This window comes from Ixodes scapularis, unplaced genomic scaffold (assembly GCF_016920785.2).
Source record: "Ixodes scapularis isolate PalLabHiFi unplaced genomic scaffold, ASM1692078v2 PGA_scaffold9__187_contigs__length_104089568, whole genome shotgun sequence".
NCBI classification, from domain to species: Eukaryota; Metazoa; Arthropoda; class Arachnida; order Ixodida; family Ixodidae; genus Ixodes; species Ixodes scapularis.
In genome coordinates, this window is record NW_024609884.1 from 61201363 (window position 1) to 61218701 (window position 17339).

Genomic DNA, 17339 nt, shown 5'->3' on the forward strand with positions numbered 1-17339 from the left:
TTTGTAATAAGTATGATATGTATTTTGCAAAACTCGCGGTATTACAGTGTAGCACGCTTACTGATTCACAGCTCACATTTCAAAAACAACATAAAATACAAGACCGTCGGGCATTGCATCAGGGAATCGATGGTAAACAAATATTATGCACTCTCTTCACCAAGCAAGCTACGAAATGAACACAAAATTTGAGAAATGGCTAGTACCCCCCTGGAAAACCTCCCCTGTTAAGCTCAGTCGAAAGATTAGATAGTCAGCGACAGCCTGCTCCAAGATTTGGATTTGAACCCGAACCCCCCCCCCCCCCGCTTTCCCCTAACCCCGAACCAGTGAGGAACGTTTCTCATGGACCAGTCCTCACTGTAGCATTGTGACCTCCTTCCCCCCCCCCCCCCCCCCCCTCCCCCACTGGCTCCTCAAGTGCACTACAGCGGGATTCCCACACATATGAGAAACAAAGGACTAACGACACACCGGATATAAATAATACAAACACTTGACCCTTAGGCCTCTTAAATTAAGTAGATAAAAACTCTCCGTGGCAAAGCAGCGTGCACCTAGTGCAGCTGAATCTTGAGAAAGGAAGACGGCTTGGCTGGACCGGCCCTAAAAACAGCGGCAGTTCGGCTGGACGCCACCACAGTTGGTGTATCAGTGAAGCCCGCTCCACCCGCAACAAACCAATAGGCTGACGCCCGCATCGCTCGTCCATGGCTAGGGCATCCGGTCATGGGCACGCACCAATAAACCATCAACGAGAGAGTGCAGCTGCACTGTTCTCTAGGTCAGAATAATTCTATGTTCACCGTTTGCTTCTTGAACTAGAGCGCTGGCAAAAATAAAATCTATCGCCCTTCGCTAGGCACCTAGAGCAGAAAGCTTGGTGGAATTGCCCGACGTCATGTAATAGAGCCTTGCAACTAAAATGTCTCCCAAGGCTTTGTCTATCTTTTCTTCCAAATGGAATCGGACATATGACCAAAAGCAAAGGGTCGTTGAAAAACATGGATATGACCGGATTTCGACAATACGCCGGTACACCGCTGAATTTAAGGGTCATCACCGAAAACCGGAAGCCCTGCTCATAGCTCGGTGCCCCATCGTGCAGTCAGCATCACTTTGATTGAGAATGTCTGGAATTGCAGCCAGACACGAGCCCGCAGTTTAGGTTTTCGCCCAGCCTCCTACTAGGAGTATCTAAGGTATGTACTAGAATAAACTACGAGCGATGAATGCTTATAAATTGCATAATGTGGCAAATCTGCATATGCCGCATTGCCTAGGGGCCCGACCCGCAGCCACTCAATGTCCCCCAAGTACCGCACTCCATAGCACCCCCAGAGAAGGAAATAGTGGTCGACAATCAGTTGCTTGTGGCTATTCCCAGACACAAATGGATGATGAGTAACAGACATACTGACACTCGCACAGCTGAAGCAACAAGAGAGAGAGCACTGCTCACTCTTAAATGACAGAGAAAAATAGACAATGTGGTCACTCCTTTGGCTTCATTTCAAAGAATCTCTCTCTACTTAAAAAAAAAAAAAAAATGAGCTCCCATTGTCAGCTTTCCTCCCGAGTGACACCTCTCCATAGCCTATGCAGTTCAGAAAGAAGTCTTTCCCCAAACAGCTACTACACCATACACACCATACCTTCTGGCAGACAGCACAAGCTTATTATGAACAAAGTACAGGCATCTACTCAGTGGTGCAGGGGGGACACAATTGCACCCCCTCCCCCCTCAACATTTCTAGCTGTGTTGCCAGATGGTGAAATTTACCACCATATTATGGAAATGTGCTATGTACCTCAGAGTGACTGGGTTATTTAAAGTTACTCTTAAAGTATGGAATCTGATCAATATGAATACTTAATCACTTTTAGGTGTTTTTTATGTTCATTTTAGTGTCTGGTGAAATTTCGATGAGTGGTTTTGCCAGCACCTTGAAATATGGAATCACCGATTTCTAGTAAACAATTCAGGGAAAACAGAGGGAATCCTCCCGCCCCCTTTTCCCGCATACTTCCGAAGCCACAGCATCTACTTCCTTGCAGGACAAGCGGACAGTCTATGTTTAACATTTACAAGAGGAGTCAATAACGCTTCCCCCCCACCGCCCCAAAAGCAGTAGACACTGGGACATTGAGCACGATGCTCGTGTGCTCGGAATCCCAGGGCAGATAGCATTTTCAAGGTTGAATGTCATTGGGTCAATGACGCCTCACTCGTTGCTCTTCCTGCATAAATGATAATGAATGGCCTCAATGTGCTGTGAGAAAATGTATGTGTAATGCTTGTAAAAAGCTTGTACAATTAGCAAGAAAGCATGCTACACTCTGTAACAATATGAAAGACCCACTCCTCGTACCTTGGCACAGTTCAAGTGGGTCTTTGAAATTGTTGGACACTGCACAATCTTGGGCTAAGAAGCCGAGTACAGCAGATTCATGTTGAATCCAGCCCGATGCTTGCACTATGAAGCGACACCGAGAAAAAGCCTGGAAGCTCTGGTTCTTTGTGAATACCCAGTAAGTCTCGCCATGGCTAGAACCACAAGATATGCAAAGAGCAGTCAAATATCTCTACATTTCTACTTCTAGATCCAACTATTCAAACGTTTCCATCTCCCCAATCGCCAAGTGAGGCGGGCTCATGACCGAGCCCTGTTCTTTTGCCATAAATATTTTTCAAGAGACGACTGAAGCAGTGTCTTCGACAGTGCATCAAGTCAGCTTGAGACAACCTCCAAGAAATGTCCACTAGGATGTCTCTGACCCCGACGTTCAACTGCCTAGTAATTGGCTGTTTAGGCTGAACTGCCAGCTTGCACTGCACCCGACGAAGAGTCCCCAACATACACTTCACTTCCCCTTTTCTCTCTCTGTCATCCTCCTCTCCCAAGTTTGGTTTCCTACCCTTCGAACAAAGGGCCCACTGGGCCGTGTCTTGCCACCTAAGTCACTGCTTTCCCTCACACGCAGTTCGAAAAGACACCAAGAGCCCTAATCTACACAGCATGACCAAGTGGAATCTAGGAATTGGGACATCGCCGCCTGCTGCGATTGGTCAGCGCCGCGCCACTGACCAATCGCAGCAGGAGGTGATGTCCCAGTCCCTTGGTCCTGCCGTGTAGATTAGGGCCCCAAGTTAGCATTTTCTGCTTTGTAGAGGACCGAGGCTGCGTGTCAGCCTTTCAAAGGGACACGAGTCCTCTCAGTGTACTCTTGCAGATGGCAGCAACAACTCCCGACCAAGTGACTGTATGCAGCCAGTCATTCGTTTTCAGCGAGGGAGAGCGAGTGCGGTACTCGGGGCACACCAAGCGGCCCTGGCCTGGACCTGCACCAGGGAGCGCCCTAGGACGGTGCGGTGGAAGACTTGACTGCCATCAGGATCTGGGTGAAGCCCTTGTTGAGCCTGTCGATGAGGGCCAGTTTGAAGTTGTTGTGCTCCTGCTTGAGCCGGTTCTCCATGTCGAGGACGATGCGCACGCGCTCCTCGTGTCGCATCTCCTCCTCATTCAGGATCTGCAGGGCCATAAGGCGCTGCTGCTCCACCACCGTCTTCACAATGTCACAAGAGCAGTCGCAAGGCACCTCGGCGTAAGGGAAGCTGTCGCTCTCGTCGTCTTCTTCCTCCGAGTGGTTCCCGTTGATGGCGCCGGCTGAAACGGAGCAGCCGCACCTTAGCACCCAGCCACGGATTCTCGGCCCACGTCCCAAAAGATAGAGACTTCTGAAACTTGCCCGAGAAAGTTCCGGGCTTCAAAAGCAACTCCACCCAAAGAAAGAGGAGCAACCTTTGTTTCGTTTAAAAACCAAGTCTCACACCAAGACAACTTGACGAAGTTCTCCGCAATATTTTACCCAAATGTCTAAAAAGAACTGAGTGTAAATTGCATCTGAAAGCACCTTTTCAGGAGGGCCCAGTGACACTACATCCATACCCTTTTTTCCCCCTTGTCACAAACTCCCTACCTATCATCTGCATCTGCATCTCCCTCCCTCCCTCCCTCCCTCCCTCCCTCCCTCCCTCCCTCCCTCCCTCCCTCCCTCCCCTCCCCTCCCCTCCCCTCCCCTCCCCCTCCCCTCCCCCTCCTCCCTCCCTCCCTCCCTCCCTCCCTCCCTCCCTCCCTCCCCCTCCCCTCCCCTCCCCTCCCCTCCCCTCCCCTCCCCCCCCCCCCCCCCCCCCCCCCCCCCATGCACGACGAAAGAAGAATAACATGCAGCAAGATGTGGCTCTGCACGTCTTGCTCAATGTTCTGATGACTCTTGTGCTTGAAACAAAATTGTGCAGCACTTTTGGGAGCCTTACCTTAAACTAAATTTCTCATTCAGAACTTTGTGGAGATTAATAAAATCATATGACAACTTCTTCGCTGTGTTTGAATCACAATATGCAGTTTTTTTGGCTGGAGTGGCCCCCTACCAAGAAGAGACAAAAATGGCGACACATGACAGTTCCTTGAATTGTGGGCATGTTTCACCCAATTCACCTCTGGGATTGACAATCCTGGGGTCTTCACCTAAAGCCCCTAGTCAGCTTCAGTGTGTCAAGGGCTACTTCCCAAAGCCTTTGGCTCTTTTTGCAGGCTAGAAGTATTGTGACATGTGGAACAACCAGGCACATGTACACTGACATCTAATTTGAGTGTCCGCCTACACATTCTCAATGGCAGAGGCGTCGGAACTATTCGGGAGATGGAAAGGCAACGGTAGTGGGGAGGCTAGTGAGACTTTCTGGCCCCTTCCCGTATTGCATACAATAAATTTTTTATATGTCTCGCTACTCCCTACAGAAAACTGACAAAAATAGGACAGCAGCTATTTTGCTAGCTTATGCTATGACTTTAGTGTCATAAACATAACAATTTGTGCCTTATGCAAATACCAGATATAACGAACTCTGGATACCGTGAACATATTACCAATTCCCGTCAACTTTGTTATAACCAAGTTCAACCAAGCACCATTTCAGCTGACATTCTGAAAGCACTATCACACACTCTCTTAGTGTTCCAAGATGCATCAGACATTATGGAATCAATATCCAAGATTTGTTTCCAAAAGTAAAAACAAAGTGAGCGAACAAGATGGATGTTACACGATTATGTATGCAAGGGGAAGTGGGCGGGTCATCCTATACCCAATTAATTTCTTGCGGGGTGCAGGATCCCAGTTTGAGAAACGCTGCACTGGGTACCCGCCGCAGCGTGGGCGTGCACTCGGCATTTCACAATATTTTCCACAGCATCCAAATGCTACTGCAGCAGTACACATTTATTTGAGATATGAATCCAGCCAGGAAGCTCAGTAAACAGCACTAACCTGTAGAAGTAAACATAAGCCGGCGCCGACTTGGAATTCGTGCAAACTGTCTCGTCGACTGCAGATATTTATTTTGAGCAAGGAACTGTATCGCACAGAACCTCGAGCATGCCACGCTTTACCATTGAAAAGCATCGCACTCTCAAAATGTACCCAGCCCCTTGAGAGGGTTTGGCGAACGGCCAGTGCCATCGTAAGCTCTCACAGTTGCCAGACTGGTCCATCCATGAAGAAGTGCTCGTCGACTCGCCCGGAGAGCTCTTCCTCCCATCGCCGGCCGACGTGCTCTCGGGCACGCTGGCATTCTCCACCTTCACAATGGAGATGTCGGGAAGCGGGAGGTTCACCACTGTCAGCGTCGTGTCGGACGGAATTCGTCTCGCCTCGGCATTGGACACTGCGGTTGCATGTGCAGCAGAGAAAGATATCGAGTCAAGGTGGCACTCACGGCAGGCCTTGCCCACAGAAGGCAAAGCTGGCATAAAGAGAAATGCATGAAAGAGAAAGAGCACCACTCTCCCACAGACTTTTCTTACCAACGGGGCAAATCTCGGCGGCAGATGTGCCCAACTAAAAGACACTTGACTGCTTTATAAAACATTAGAGATGGGAACTGTCACCTTACAGACCAAACGGGCATGGAATACTGTGAGCGTCTATGAGAGATGCTTGGAATGACGTCCCTTCATCCGCTTAGATGCGAGAAGAATTATTGTGCCATGTGATTGGGTTGTCTGCTGTTTGGGTGTTATGCGCTTCATTTGAAGGAGTGCCATCAATGTGATTGAGCCCCTTAACAAAGTGTTTTAGAGACAACATCGTCAGGAACTGTACAGTGGCATGCATCTGTTCAAAAAGACGCACAAAAATTTAGTTTGTCTGCGTTCTCAGACGTGCTTCGTCCCCAAGAAGGCTGCATTTGTGCCAAATCATTACAGATCATAACATATTACACCTTTTATGATTTGAGGGATGAACAAATTCATAAAGCTGGTTACTATGAAGTGTTTTCAACTAAGAAAGTGATTGAAAAATGGCTCATTATTTTGTATGTCACTCAGAAAGGTGGTCACCCTTGTCCTCACCCTTTACGCAAGCAATCATCCAATACCATAGACTCGGGAAACACTAGACAGTGTGCCAGAGTGCCCAGGAGGCGACGGGGCTTTGTTTGCTGCCATGCGCTAGCACCATCTCTTGGCATGGTGTCAGCATGGTGCTCTATTTGCAAGCACAGAGTGTGCATACATCCTGCCAATTTCCTGCTTTTGCCAACTTACCTTCATTTTCAAGGCACGGAAAATGACAAGACCGTCATAACCAGTCGTATGAGCAGACTAGATTTTAAGAAATAAAGTATTCAAACCATCTACACTCCGATTCATGTTACGATAGACTGTAGTGGACACTATGAGCCATCCCAGCCAATCCAGCTCTGTGAATGTAGCATGTAACTACACTTTCTGCGCATCACGGTGCTTCCCGTCGAAGGCAACACGAATCACACACGGATTGTCTCCCATGGCTCGTAGCATTTGCTGCGGACAGATGCAAGGTGAAACCAAGTACAGCGTGCACAAATTCTGTTTAGAAAGTATCCAACCTTAATTTTTTTTTTTTTTTTTTTTTTTTATGGAAACTATGATTTTTTTTTAAATGTGCAGCACCCTGTGAGGTGCTGAGAAGAATTCGGGGAACTGACCATATAGAATCGGATGCAGAAGGTGAGAGAGACAACATAGGCGAGCAGACAGGCGTAGGAGTGCAATTGCGCTACCCCCCTCTCTCTCTCTCTCTCTATCTTCAGTATCACGTGGTAGATGCCATGAGAGCAGGATTGGAGTTAAAACCCAGAATGTACCCTATTTTATTTTTCTGGCCTAGGGTCGAATACAGGACATTCACATAATTCATTATTTACTGGCCTCTTTGGGCAAGTCCGTCATTGCCAGGAAGCCAGCGTATGCAGTGGTGCAACGTGTGCTTGTCGTAAGTTTGATTTTCTGGGCCATGATGGAATGCGTCACACATTGCCACTGCATCAAGTAAGTTTAGTGGGACCCGTGGTGAAACAATTAAAAAGATTAAGCAGACTTTCGGCAACACTGCCGTGGGGATTACGCAAATTAAAGGATGGTTTCACTGTCTTAAAAATGACCAAACTTCAGCAGACAATGCCCAGTGTACCAGCAGACCTTCAACAAAGCCGAAATGAGGATGTTGTCGAAAAGGTTCCCACTTTAATCGTGGAAGATCAATGGCCAACCAAGTGCGGAGTTCCCCAGGCCTCCCAGGCTCTTTCCTTTCCTGACCTTCTGGTGATTTCTGGTTGCTCTCCAAGCTAAAGATTTTCTGACCCCCCTATCAGTCATTCTCCCACCAGACGCCTTGTGATGACCTCCCAATGAACCCCTTTGTAATTATTTCTGTATTATAAACATAATCGATTCACCTAAACTATCTTCGTCCTCTAATACAGTCTGTATAAATGCTAAGAAAAAAAAAAGCTCAAATGTACACGTTTATTCTTCTCACAAGCATATTTACTCAATCCTTGAAACTGGGTATTTTACCAGATGATTAGAGAGTAGCCAAAGTGCTCCCAGTTCACAAACGAGGTGATAAACTTAAACCCAGATCACGTTCACCAATCTCACTGGCCATGTGTCCGATAAAAAAAACTCTCGAACATGTTATTTACTATAATTTAGTAAATTTTCTAGAATCAAATAGTTTCTGCTGTCCTTCTCAGCAAAACTTTGAGATAACATTCTCATGCGGAACACAGCCAGTATCATCCAGACGTGACCTCCATTATATGCCCGATGGCGGCTCCCAAGTAGACTGCACCATTTTGGATTTCTCAAAAGCCTATGATTAGATCCCCCATACCTTACTCTTCAAAAAGCTTAAGTCAGTTAAATACTAACCAGGCAGTACTCACATGGGGAGTCATTTCTAACTAACAGTAAACTATTTGTAAACACTAAGAATTCTACCTCCACCATGCTATCTGTAACATCAGGTATGCCCATTGTTCAGTGCTGGGTCCATTATTATTTCTAATTTATATCAATGATTTACCCTCTCATGCATCCTCTAAAATGTATTTTTATGCAGATGACTGCGTTATCTAGTACAGGATTACTAATCAATCTGGTTCAAATCTACCAAAGGATATTAATAGTGCCTTTTACTGGGGTGACTCGTGGTCAATAGTATGTTGCAGTAGTGAACGTAAAATTACAAGAGTATTACATTGTGCTTCACCCGAGCCCCATTATATGCTCAATAACTGTCCCCTTCAAGCATTTTCTGTTTACAAGTACCTCGGAGCATGGGCATCCGGAGAACTCTTTCCGGGAGGGGGGGGGGGGGGGGGGGGGGACACTTTTTTTTTTAGATGGGAGCAACCCGGGAAATATTTGGCAAAAGCATCGCTGTGGCAAGCCCCGATTGGCCAAACGGGCACTACAACGTTTTAGGACAGGACTGAAGCCCTTTGGTCACATCATTCAGCTTTTGCCGACGGAAACAAGAGCAACGCCAGACTGCCAACTTTGACAGCTTCAAGCGTGTGTTGGCTTGTTAGACGTAGCATCAGGCCTGTTGATCGCATCTGATATTCCTAGTCATGCCATCGCGAGTAAAGACCATAAAGCCACAGTCCCACCGCTCATTCATCGTACAAAAGACACGGTCTGCAGACGTGATGACAGAATTATCTGCGTCTCACGCATCTTCGAAGCATGTTTGCTTTGTGCTTCAAACATGTCTGCAGCGAGTTTTTGTACGACCAATATGACCATCATACAAGGAAGAAACATGATTCAGACACTGTCTGGAGACCATCCTTGGTAGGATGTATTAGCAGTATGACTGCGACCTAAAAATGCGCCACTGAAAACCTCATTGTCAATGCCCCCGGAATCGCAAGGTGGGGGGGACGCCCTTGCCTAGGAGCTCACTTTACATCTAATGGCGCCACGACGGATGGACAGATGGATGGACGCCAACAGCCGTACCCGTTATGACGGGCGGTAGCTTTCGCCGCCATATAGTTGGCACCAGTGTTGCCAATCTAGCGCTTTTCCCACTAAATTTAGCCGTTTTCTCATTCTTTTAGCAGGAGAAATGGCCGTTCTGTGGGCAGCAGGATTCTTAGCGGTTTTCAATTAGTCTCGGCGTTTTTCCCAGCGGTCTAAAACTTTCTTGAGTTTAATAACTTAAACTACCGTGGTAAGTTAGAGTTGCGGGGTTGTCAACTTTGCTTGCTGTCAGCAAAATTGATGCCAGTGAGAGTAACGCTTGGGATGCCATTGAGATATTACAGTGGCAAACATTCAACATGCTTTCTACTGGTTTGTGTGTGAATGTATGAATTTGTTTTCCAAGTCTGTCATATGAAGTGGGCCCTGTGAACTATGTACAAAACTTACGAAAACACGGGGGCTCTAGGATTAGTTACTGGAACTTCTTAGAGACATTAGACGAATCAAATACTTTGGAAAATATAACTTTTTGCAAAGCCTGTGAATTTGGTCACTGAAGCCCCGAACTGCCACCCAAATATTGCACTAAAAATCAAAACAATGGGGGGTGTATGTCAGCAGGCATGGCAAGACAACACACCTGGGATCATGCAGTGGACACTGTTCTGTGTATGGAAGCGATTCGCATCCGAACATAGGTCCCGTCTAAGCATTCTTTCATTTATTGTACTGCTTTTAGGCTAACCATAGCAGTAAATTGTGTGCACCCAAAATTTAGCACTTTTTCGGGATTCCTAGTGTAGGTTTTTGATTTTTGAGTTGGAAACACTGGCCGCCACCATATAAGCACACGTGCTGAACCTCAATGTACTAAGAGGGCGTTGCCCCAAGGGACAAAAAGGCCACAACAAGTGGTCTTGACGCTTCTGGGCTGCCAAGTTCTGCAATCTTTAACTATCTGCCTCGTCTATTTAGATTAAATGTAGTTTCTTGTTTTGATAATCCTGGCTCTGTGCTGTTCCTGTCGGCAAGGCAACTTTGCACGTGCATGTGTGTGTGCGTGCACGTGTCACACAATCACACACAAACAGGTGTGTTTGTGACAGACCAGTGTGTCACAAGTCATATTGACTACACTACTAAGACTGCTAACCGTATGCTAAGGTTTCTAAAAAGAAAATCTTATACTTAGCTCTCATCTCTGAATTTAACTTTCCACAAAAACCTTGCACAATCAAAGTTTAAATATGCGACATGTGTTTGGGACCCTTTCACCGTATTCTAGCTGATTCATATGAAGCTATATAAAAGTGGTCCATTAGATTTATGTTTTCCAATTACCATCAAGCAGCCAGTGCTACCACTATGAAATCCAATCTCTCCCTCTCTTGACTATCAACCTGTAGAACAATAAACCAACCAAGTTTACCTCATAAACTTTTTTCCACCAACGACACACTTTGCAGCAAGCTTATCACACCTCCTCTTTTGTTTCAACTAGACTATACCTTCCAGCACTCTTTTATACCACCAACAAAACCACCTCCCCGCTCCCATCGTCTCATTCACAGCTCATATTCAAACTGTGTCATCTAATTTGTGTGCATTGTGTCATAACCATTCCTCCCTTTGTAGTGCTCGTGCCAAGAGTAAAAACAAATAAACAAATACACATACCTTTATGATTAATAGTGCACAATGCTTTTAAAGTTGCTTGCTTTTCTGCATAGCATATACATAAAACTGCTGTATATGCCTGTATGGGCTGATATGTACAGTGGCCCAAGTTTTGAATAATATCAAGAAAGCGTCGATTGCTGGGCCGGCCAGCGCCGTGCCGCAGAGGGGTGCGGCCATTCGGGAGAGATTAGGAGCGTGCGCACAAAGCTCTTTCTGGTGCGAACGTCATCTGCTAGGCTATTCCGTTGAGTGCACACAACCCCTGCTCTTTATCTGCTGGCAGAGCAACCGCCTTTAAAGGGATGCTGAACCGATATTTGAAATCTCATAATTATTGCCCGAGCGGGCTTCACGGGATGGTACTGTACCTAAAAACAATATTCAATCAGACGGATGGGGCCCGAATTATTGTATTTCTTTGAATTAAGAGCGAATCCTCGGCCGGAAGCCGCCGGCGCGAGCGAGTCCTTCTGAGAGCAGGCGTAGCGGAACTGACGTGCACATTCTCGGCGCCCCCAGCGCCCCTGGTGCCTCCGCACATTCTCCTCGTTCATTGGTGCTCGCCTTGATTCTTCGCTCGGCGGCTGTTCTCAAAGCGGCTGGTACTAGTAACACGCGGGCAGAGCCTGCGTGGTACTAACAATAACAAACACCACCCGGCTTAGAGCCTGGCTTGGCTTGGCTCCGTCTGTCTTTTGAGGCGAATGAGAATGCGCACGTCACGAAGCGAGCTTTCCACGACGCTCACCAGGGGTAGTGTAAAATTGTATTTTTCGTGTTTATTCAATTTTATACGCCTTCTCGCTCAAAACAACGTCATTTAGAAGTAAAGGACATGCTATGTATGCCATTGCGATCAAGAATTTCCACCCAAAATTTCGGTTCAGCATCCCTTTAAAGGGGCACTGAAGTCGATTCCGAGATCGTCCTTTTGTGGTGACAACTCAATCTAGACGCTCTAAGCATCCCAACAAACCCGAAACCACAACTGTGCGTAGCTTATTTCCTCGTTAATAGCGTGTTCAAAGATTGTGACACGCCCTTTTTGGAAAGAATTTTCTTCCGAGTGAAGTGGTCGACAAAGGTCACTTGTAGGCGAGTTGCAAGCGATGGCTTCGCCCGCGGAGAATAAGAGGAGCCTTACCCGAATGTGTACCTACCAGACTCTTTTCGAAACGAGTTATAATATAATCATTCGGAATCTGCACGTATTGTAAGGCTTTCATTGGTCCACACAATGTAGACCGCAAGAAAAAAGACTCCACATGTTTTTCTATTGCCCTGAGATGAATAGGCAGTTTTGTAATATAAGACTTGGTATATGTGAGAACTAACACCTTTTAAACAATATAAGAACAAAAACAACCTTTCCAAATGACTTAAAGTCCGACCTACAGAATCGTCTTCTACCGGGGGAAAAAACGGTTCCCAGTTTCCTTCTCTCCATTCCTATTCGCCCACTTTTCCCCTCCTCTCCACACAAGAGCGGATCTCTGAACTACTCCCGGTAGAGAGGAGGAGGGTCTCCCTCTTTCTCAAATGGAACGGAGGAATTGAGGGAGAGTTTCCTTCTTTCTGCTTGTTGGTCGGCCTTTAAGCAAAGATCTGAACAGCGCTTCCTATGGAGTAGGGGCTGTGTGCGGTCAACGGAATAGCCTAGCAGACGACGCCCGCACCGGAAAAAGCTTTGCGCACATGCGCCTAATCTCTCCCATATCGCCACACCCCTCCGTGGCACGGTACTGGTCGTCCCGGTGGTCGACGCTCGCTTGATATTATTAAAAACTTGGGCCACTGTACAAAACTATTCTAGTGATCCAAACTGCTACAGCACTTCTACTTTTGCAGTGGAATGATTAGGGAGTGCTGTAACCAGGGGTGGTTTACAGGACCAATAAGCCTGCACGAATGCGTCTCAATCTGCAATTATAAGATAGGATCTGGAAATCTCAAGTATTTACTAGACAGCCATACGCATTTCTGTCGGTAATGGATGCAAGCCTGTTTCAATCATGGCATTTTCATTTCCTGTTCACTAACGTGTGGTCATAAAATTCAAATAAACGCATGACACGAGAGTGCAAATGATTTCACTAAGTCCCTTGGGATGATTTGGCACAATATTGTCTGGGGTCTACACATCACCCAGGGGAATCTTTGGGCTTCCTGTATCATTGTGCACTTTAGCAAGAAAGAAACAATATTAGAGCATCAAGTTGAAAAACTACTAAAGCAACAAGCAAAGTCAATTTAGCCATACTTTGCTTAGCTTGATGAGCAGGTTCAATGATGTGCACAGATGCAGGATTAGATTTACATGCAGGAATTTAGCAACAATGGGGGGCAAAACAATGTTTGGTTTGTCAAAGTGCTCACATGCACAAACTATTCTTGCATATGCAACAAGGGTTTGTGCCAGACTCCCCCTATGCAGACTCACGATGACACTACACTGCTGTGCGACAGAGCGAGTGTTCAGTACTTTATCTGATCTACGGCACTTACAGTTGTGGACTATGAACAAGTTGCAGGCAAATGCATGCCTCACTCTATAGACCATTTGCTATATCCCCCAAGTGCCCCGGCCCGCGCTAAAAGAATCATGGGAACGCTGTTCCTTCAGCTCCTTACTGATTGGTAATTTCGACCCTATCTTTGGTTACACATCTTTTGAGCGTAATTCGGAGTCACCCTGAACACGCGCCTGATATACCTCAATGACCTGTCATATCACTTTTAAAATTTCTCCTCAATGTCAGCGTTTTTGATACTGTGCATGCTGTCCACCTTTCAACCTGGATGGGCTGCAGAAATCTCTTACATTATTATCATGCTGATATTAAGTTAGAAACGCTAAAAATGTTATAAACAGCCCCGCTGACTTAGAGCTAAATCCTGGTTTTTGTTGTTGTGAATTATGGGCTTTTTAAGCAATTCCTGCTCAAACAACAATCACGAGAATGATAATATCGTAAGAGATTTCTGCAGCTCAGCCAGGTTGAAAGGTGGATCGCATGTGCAGTATCAAAATTGCTGCCATTGACGAGCAATTTTTAAAGTGATATGACAGGTCCTTGGGGTATATCAGGCGCTTGTTCAGGGCGACTCCGAATTACGCTCAAAAACTGTGTAACCATGGCGTTGGTTGAAAATTAGCGATCAGTAGGGGGCTGAAGGAACACCGTTCCAATGATTCCTCCGAGTGCGGGTCGGGGCGCTTAGGAATATAGCAAATGGTCTATTGCTGAAAACCCCACCCAGTAACCTGGAATACCGTCTATGTCCAGAGCGTATTGAGGGAATTTGTACTGCCTGCCCCTGAATCTGTGCATGAACACAGCAAAAACCAAAACAAAGTAAATGCATGTGAAGAAAATTCCTTCAAACGTGTTTGCCCCCCCCCCCTTCGTGTGTCCTAAATGCATGCAAATTAGGTTGACCAATAGCTTTTCTGCTCTGGGACGTCTTCAGGGGAGTTCCCAGAAGCGCAGAAGACAGGACCCTGAGCCACAAAGGATTGTACCACTTTAGCAGGTACCGGACATTCCATCAAACACCGTTTCATAGAACATGTGGACATTTCATCGAACGCCAATTCATAAAACACTACTTCATCTAATTGCATGATATCATTTTATCAAATTTAGCTTCATCGAATATCAGGGCATTACAGTGCTTTTTAGATGTATTTGTCTTGCTTCCGAGTTCTTTTAACGCTGCTGTCCAATTACCAGAAATAAAATAACTACCCTGTTCACTTTTTCCCAAAAATTTTGGTTACTAGATCATAGAACATAAGAAAATTTGAGTTGGTAATGTGAATTACTGTTTTCAGGTAAGATACTCGGCTGTTCTCCACCACACACTTTGTTCCCTCCTCATCCCCAATTGTTCACGCAAGAAAGGTACTTCCGGTAAAGTGATATAATTAGAGCCCTGCATATCTGCGGATGATCCGCAGTCAACTGGCGAATGCAGATAAAAATTAATCAGATTTGGCGGATTGCGGATCGGATGTGGATCTCCGTGGGTCCAGATCTACATTTTTGCATAAGCGGCCCCGAAAAGTGTGCAACTGGGGAGCGTAGGGTGAATCAGTGAGTGATAGTATAAAGTGCGCCATTGGATGTATTGCGGGAGCAAACTACTCTCTTAGAAAAAAGGTGCCAATAGGGGAAAAAATTTTTCCTTACGTCAAGAAAGATCTGATTCTCACTAAAGATTGCTTTAGAATGCTCTATCTTCCCAAAAATGCTGTCCCTAGAAAAAGTAAAGAATGCAGGAGCATTAGTTGTCCCGGGAAAGCGTGTTCTTGTTTTTGCAAGAAAAGAGTAGAAAACATTCTTTGGACAAAAATAACTTAAAACGTGCAAGCCACAAGAAACTAAAAGCCTCCTACAAGTAGTTAGAGGAGACTGAATTCGATACTCCGGAGTGTTGGAACTTGCCTAAGCAAGAGTTTCCTACCGCCTCCTTGTTCGCTACAACATCCCCAGCATCAAGTGCACCAACGGAGAGTGACTTCTTATTAGCAGGAACTAATTTAAGAGAAGCGAACCAGTCTGAATCCGTCAATGTTGACGACATTCTGTTTCTTCTACACAGTAACTTCGCCAAGTAAAACTTTGCGTGTGTGCATTTTCGTTTTTTCTTGACAGCTAGCAAGTAGTTTTCAAGCATATGGTTTTGTGCATGCAGTTGAGGGTTCGTGTTTAAAATTAAAACCGATAGGTGTTGCCGTTATTGAATATTGTGATATCTTACCAGGGGCGTACTTGTGCCTTACCACATATACACGAGTACCTTGCTGCAGTGAGTGACCGCCTTTCTTCCACTTTTTTATTGTTTGGCCTAAATAAAATGACACAATGTTATTAGTCTGTCCTTCGTTAATTTTCACGTTTAGAAAATAAGCACCTGCTTGAGGTGGGTCTTACAAAGCAAAAAGGCAAGAAATATTAAAATTTACTTCCTTTTGAGCGCACCTTCTGCAAAGACAATCTCATAACTGCAATCATCTTTGCAGCGATACGAGGTCTCTGGAAGGATGATCGCTTGCAATATAAATACGATAAAACAGAATATGATCAAATGACTTTCAATGTATTCTTCAAAGTATTCTGAGCAGGGTCACGGTTCTGCTGATTATGAAGAATGAAAAAAGTGGGGAGATATGTCTCTTTTTCTGTTTCCTGCGACATGGTCACTGCTTCAAGGACGACTTCATTGTGTTTGAAGCAGAATGTGCCCTTTCAATGCCGAGAATACACCCTTGAAGGGACATAATACATTCGTCACAGCACCCAATGATCACAAATTTAAAAAAAATGTCAAGTCGGTGTTTCCGTTTATTACTGGCCGCATTACAGCACAAGCCATCAATTAATATAAAAAGAAGTAATGGCAGAGAGCTGGAGAAAATAAAGTTTCTTATTATTAGTTCCTCACTCCATATTAAAAGTAAGTGGAAAGGTTATAGTGATTACTATAACACTGCTATCCTTCCAGTGTTAAACGTATATCCTAGATAAAATAATTCCTACTGCTCAAATAGGTGGAGTTCAATGAACCGGCTTCGATCAAACGGTGTTTGATTAAACGTCCAGAACCATCCCCAAGCTAAGACATGAGAGCATGCTTCAGCCATTTCACGCTATCCAAGTTGTCATTTTCAACAGACCCCAACGGATAAATGCCATCTGCATTCATTCACTGGTGTTTATACAAAACATTTCACTCGAGTCACAGGCAAAGAGTAAAAAAGGTTTGACAACCTTCTACTCCCTGTACGCTGAATCACGGCAGTAATCACCGCGCTGCGTTAACATCCGACGGGTGGCAAACAGGAGCGCCCGTTTTCAGAACTGAACACCGAATGCCAACAAGCGAGAGAAAGCGCAATACCAGACACTCCGGATCGGTGTGCTTGAAACATCGACGCTGACAACGTACGCCGGGGAGGCTCGCCGCGAAGAACCTTGTGTACATTTTCCCAGAATTTCCACGGAGACCGCGAGGGATCTTCGAGCCGGAGCTTTCCTTCCCGCCTGCATCAAAACAAGAAGGAAAAAAGAAAAGAAAAGATAAAGAACGAAAAACGCGTTTTGCGTTTTGCAATGCCGCAGTAGAGGGGATGCGTAGTGGCGGATCTTCGTTTAAGCGTGAACAAGAAAGGGAATCGTGCCAGCACCCCGCATCCCATCAAGCTGACCCTTCATCGGAGCACCGACACACCTCGATCAGACTCCTTGATGCCCAGTCGGCAGCGTGCAAACATCGTGAGTTTTAAGCAGGCATGGGCAAGCAGTGCAGAGCGGAAAAAAAAAAAAAAAAAGG

At 45.7% G+C, this 17339-nt stretch overlaps 1 protein-coding gene across 2 annotated transcripts in view; it reads right to left on the minus strand.

The window, feature by feature from the left end:
* Window positions 1–17339, minus strand: part of LOC8038472 (myb/SANT-like DNA-binding domain-containing protein 1) — a 17936-nt gene continuing 597 nt past the window's right edge. The window contains exons 2-4 of one of the 2 annotated variants that reach the window (XM_029982941.4): window positions 16956–17050; window positions 5537–5728; window positions 1–3668 (exon numbers count right to left, since the gene is read on the minus strand). In XM_029982941.4, the coding sequence (XP_029838801.3) occupies window positions 3361–3668; window positions 5537–5728; window positions 16956–17050 (595 nt within the window). In that variant the 3' untranslated portion in view covers window positions 1–3360. Of the gene's footprint in view, window positions 3669–5536; window positions 5729–16907; window positions 17051–17339 lie in introns of both variants that reach the window. The other variant, XM_029982887.4, reaches the window with a different exon arrangement.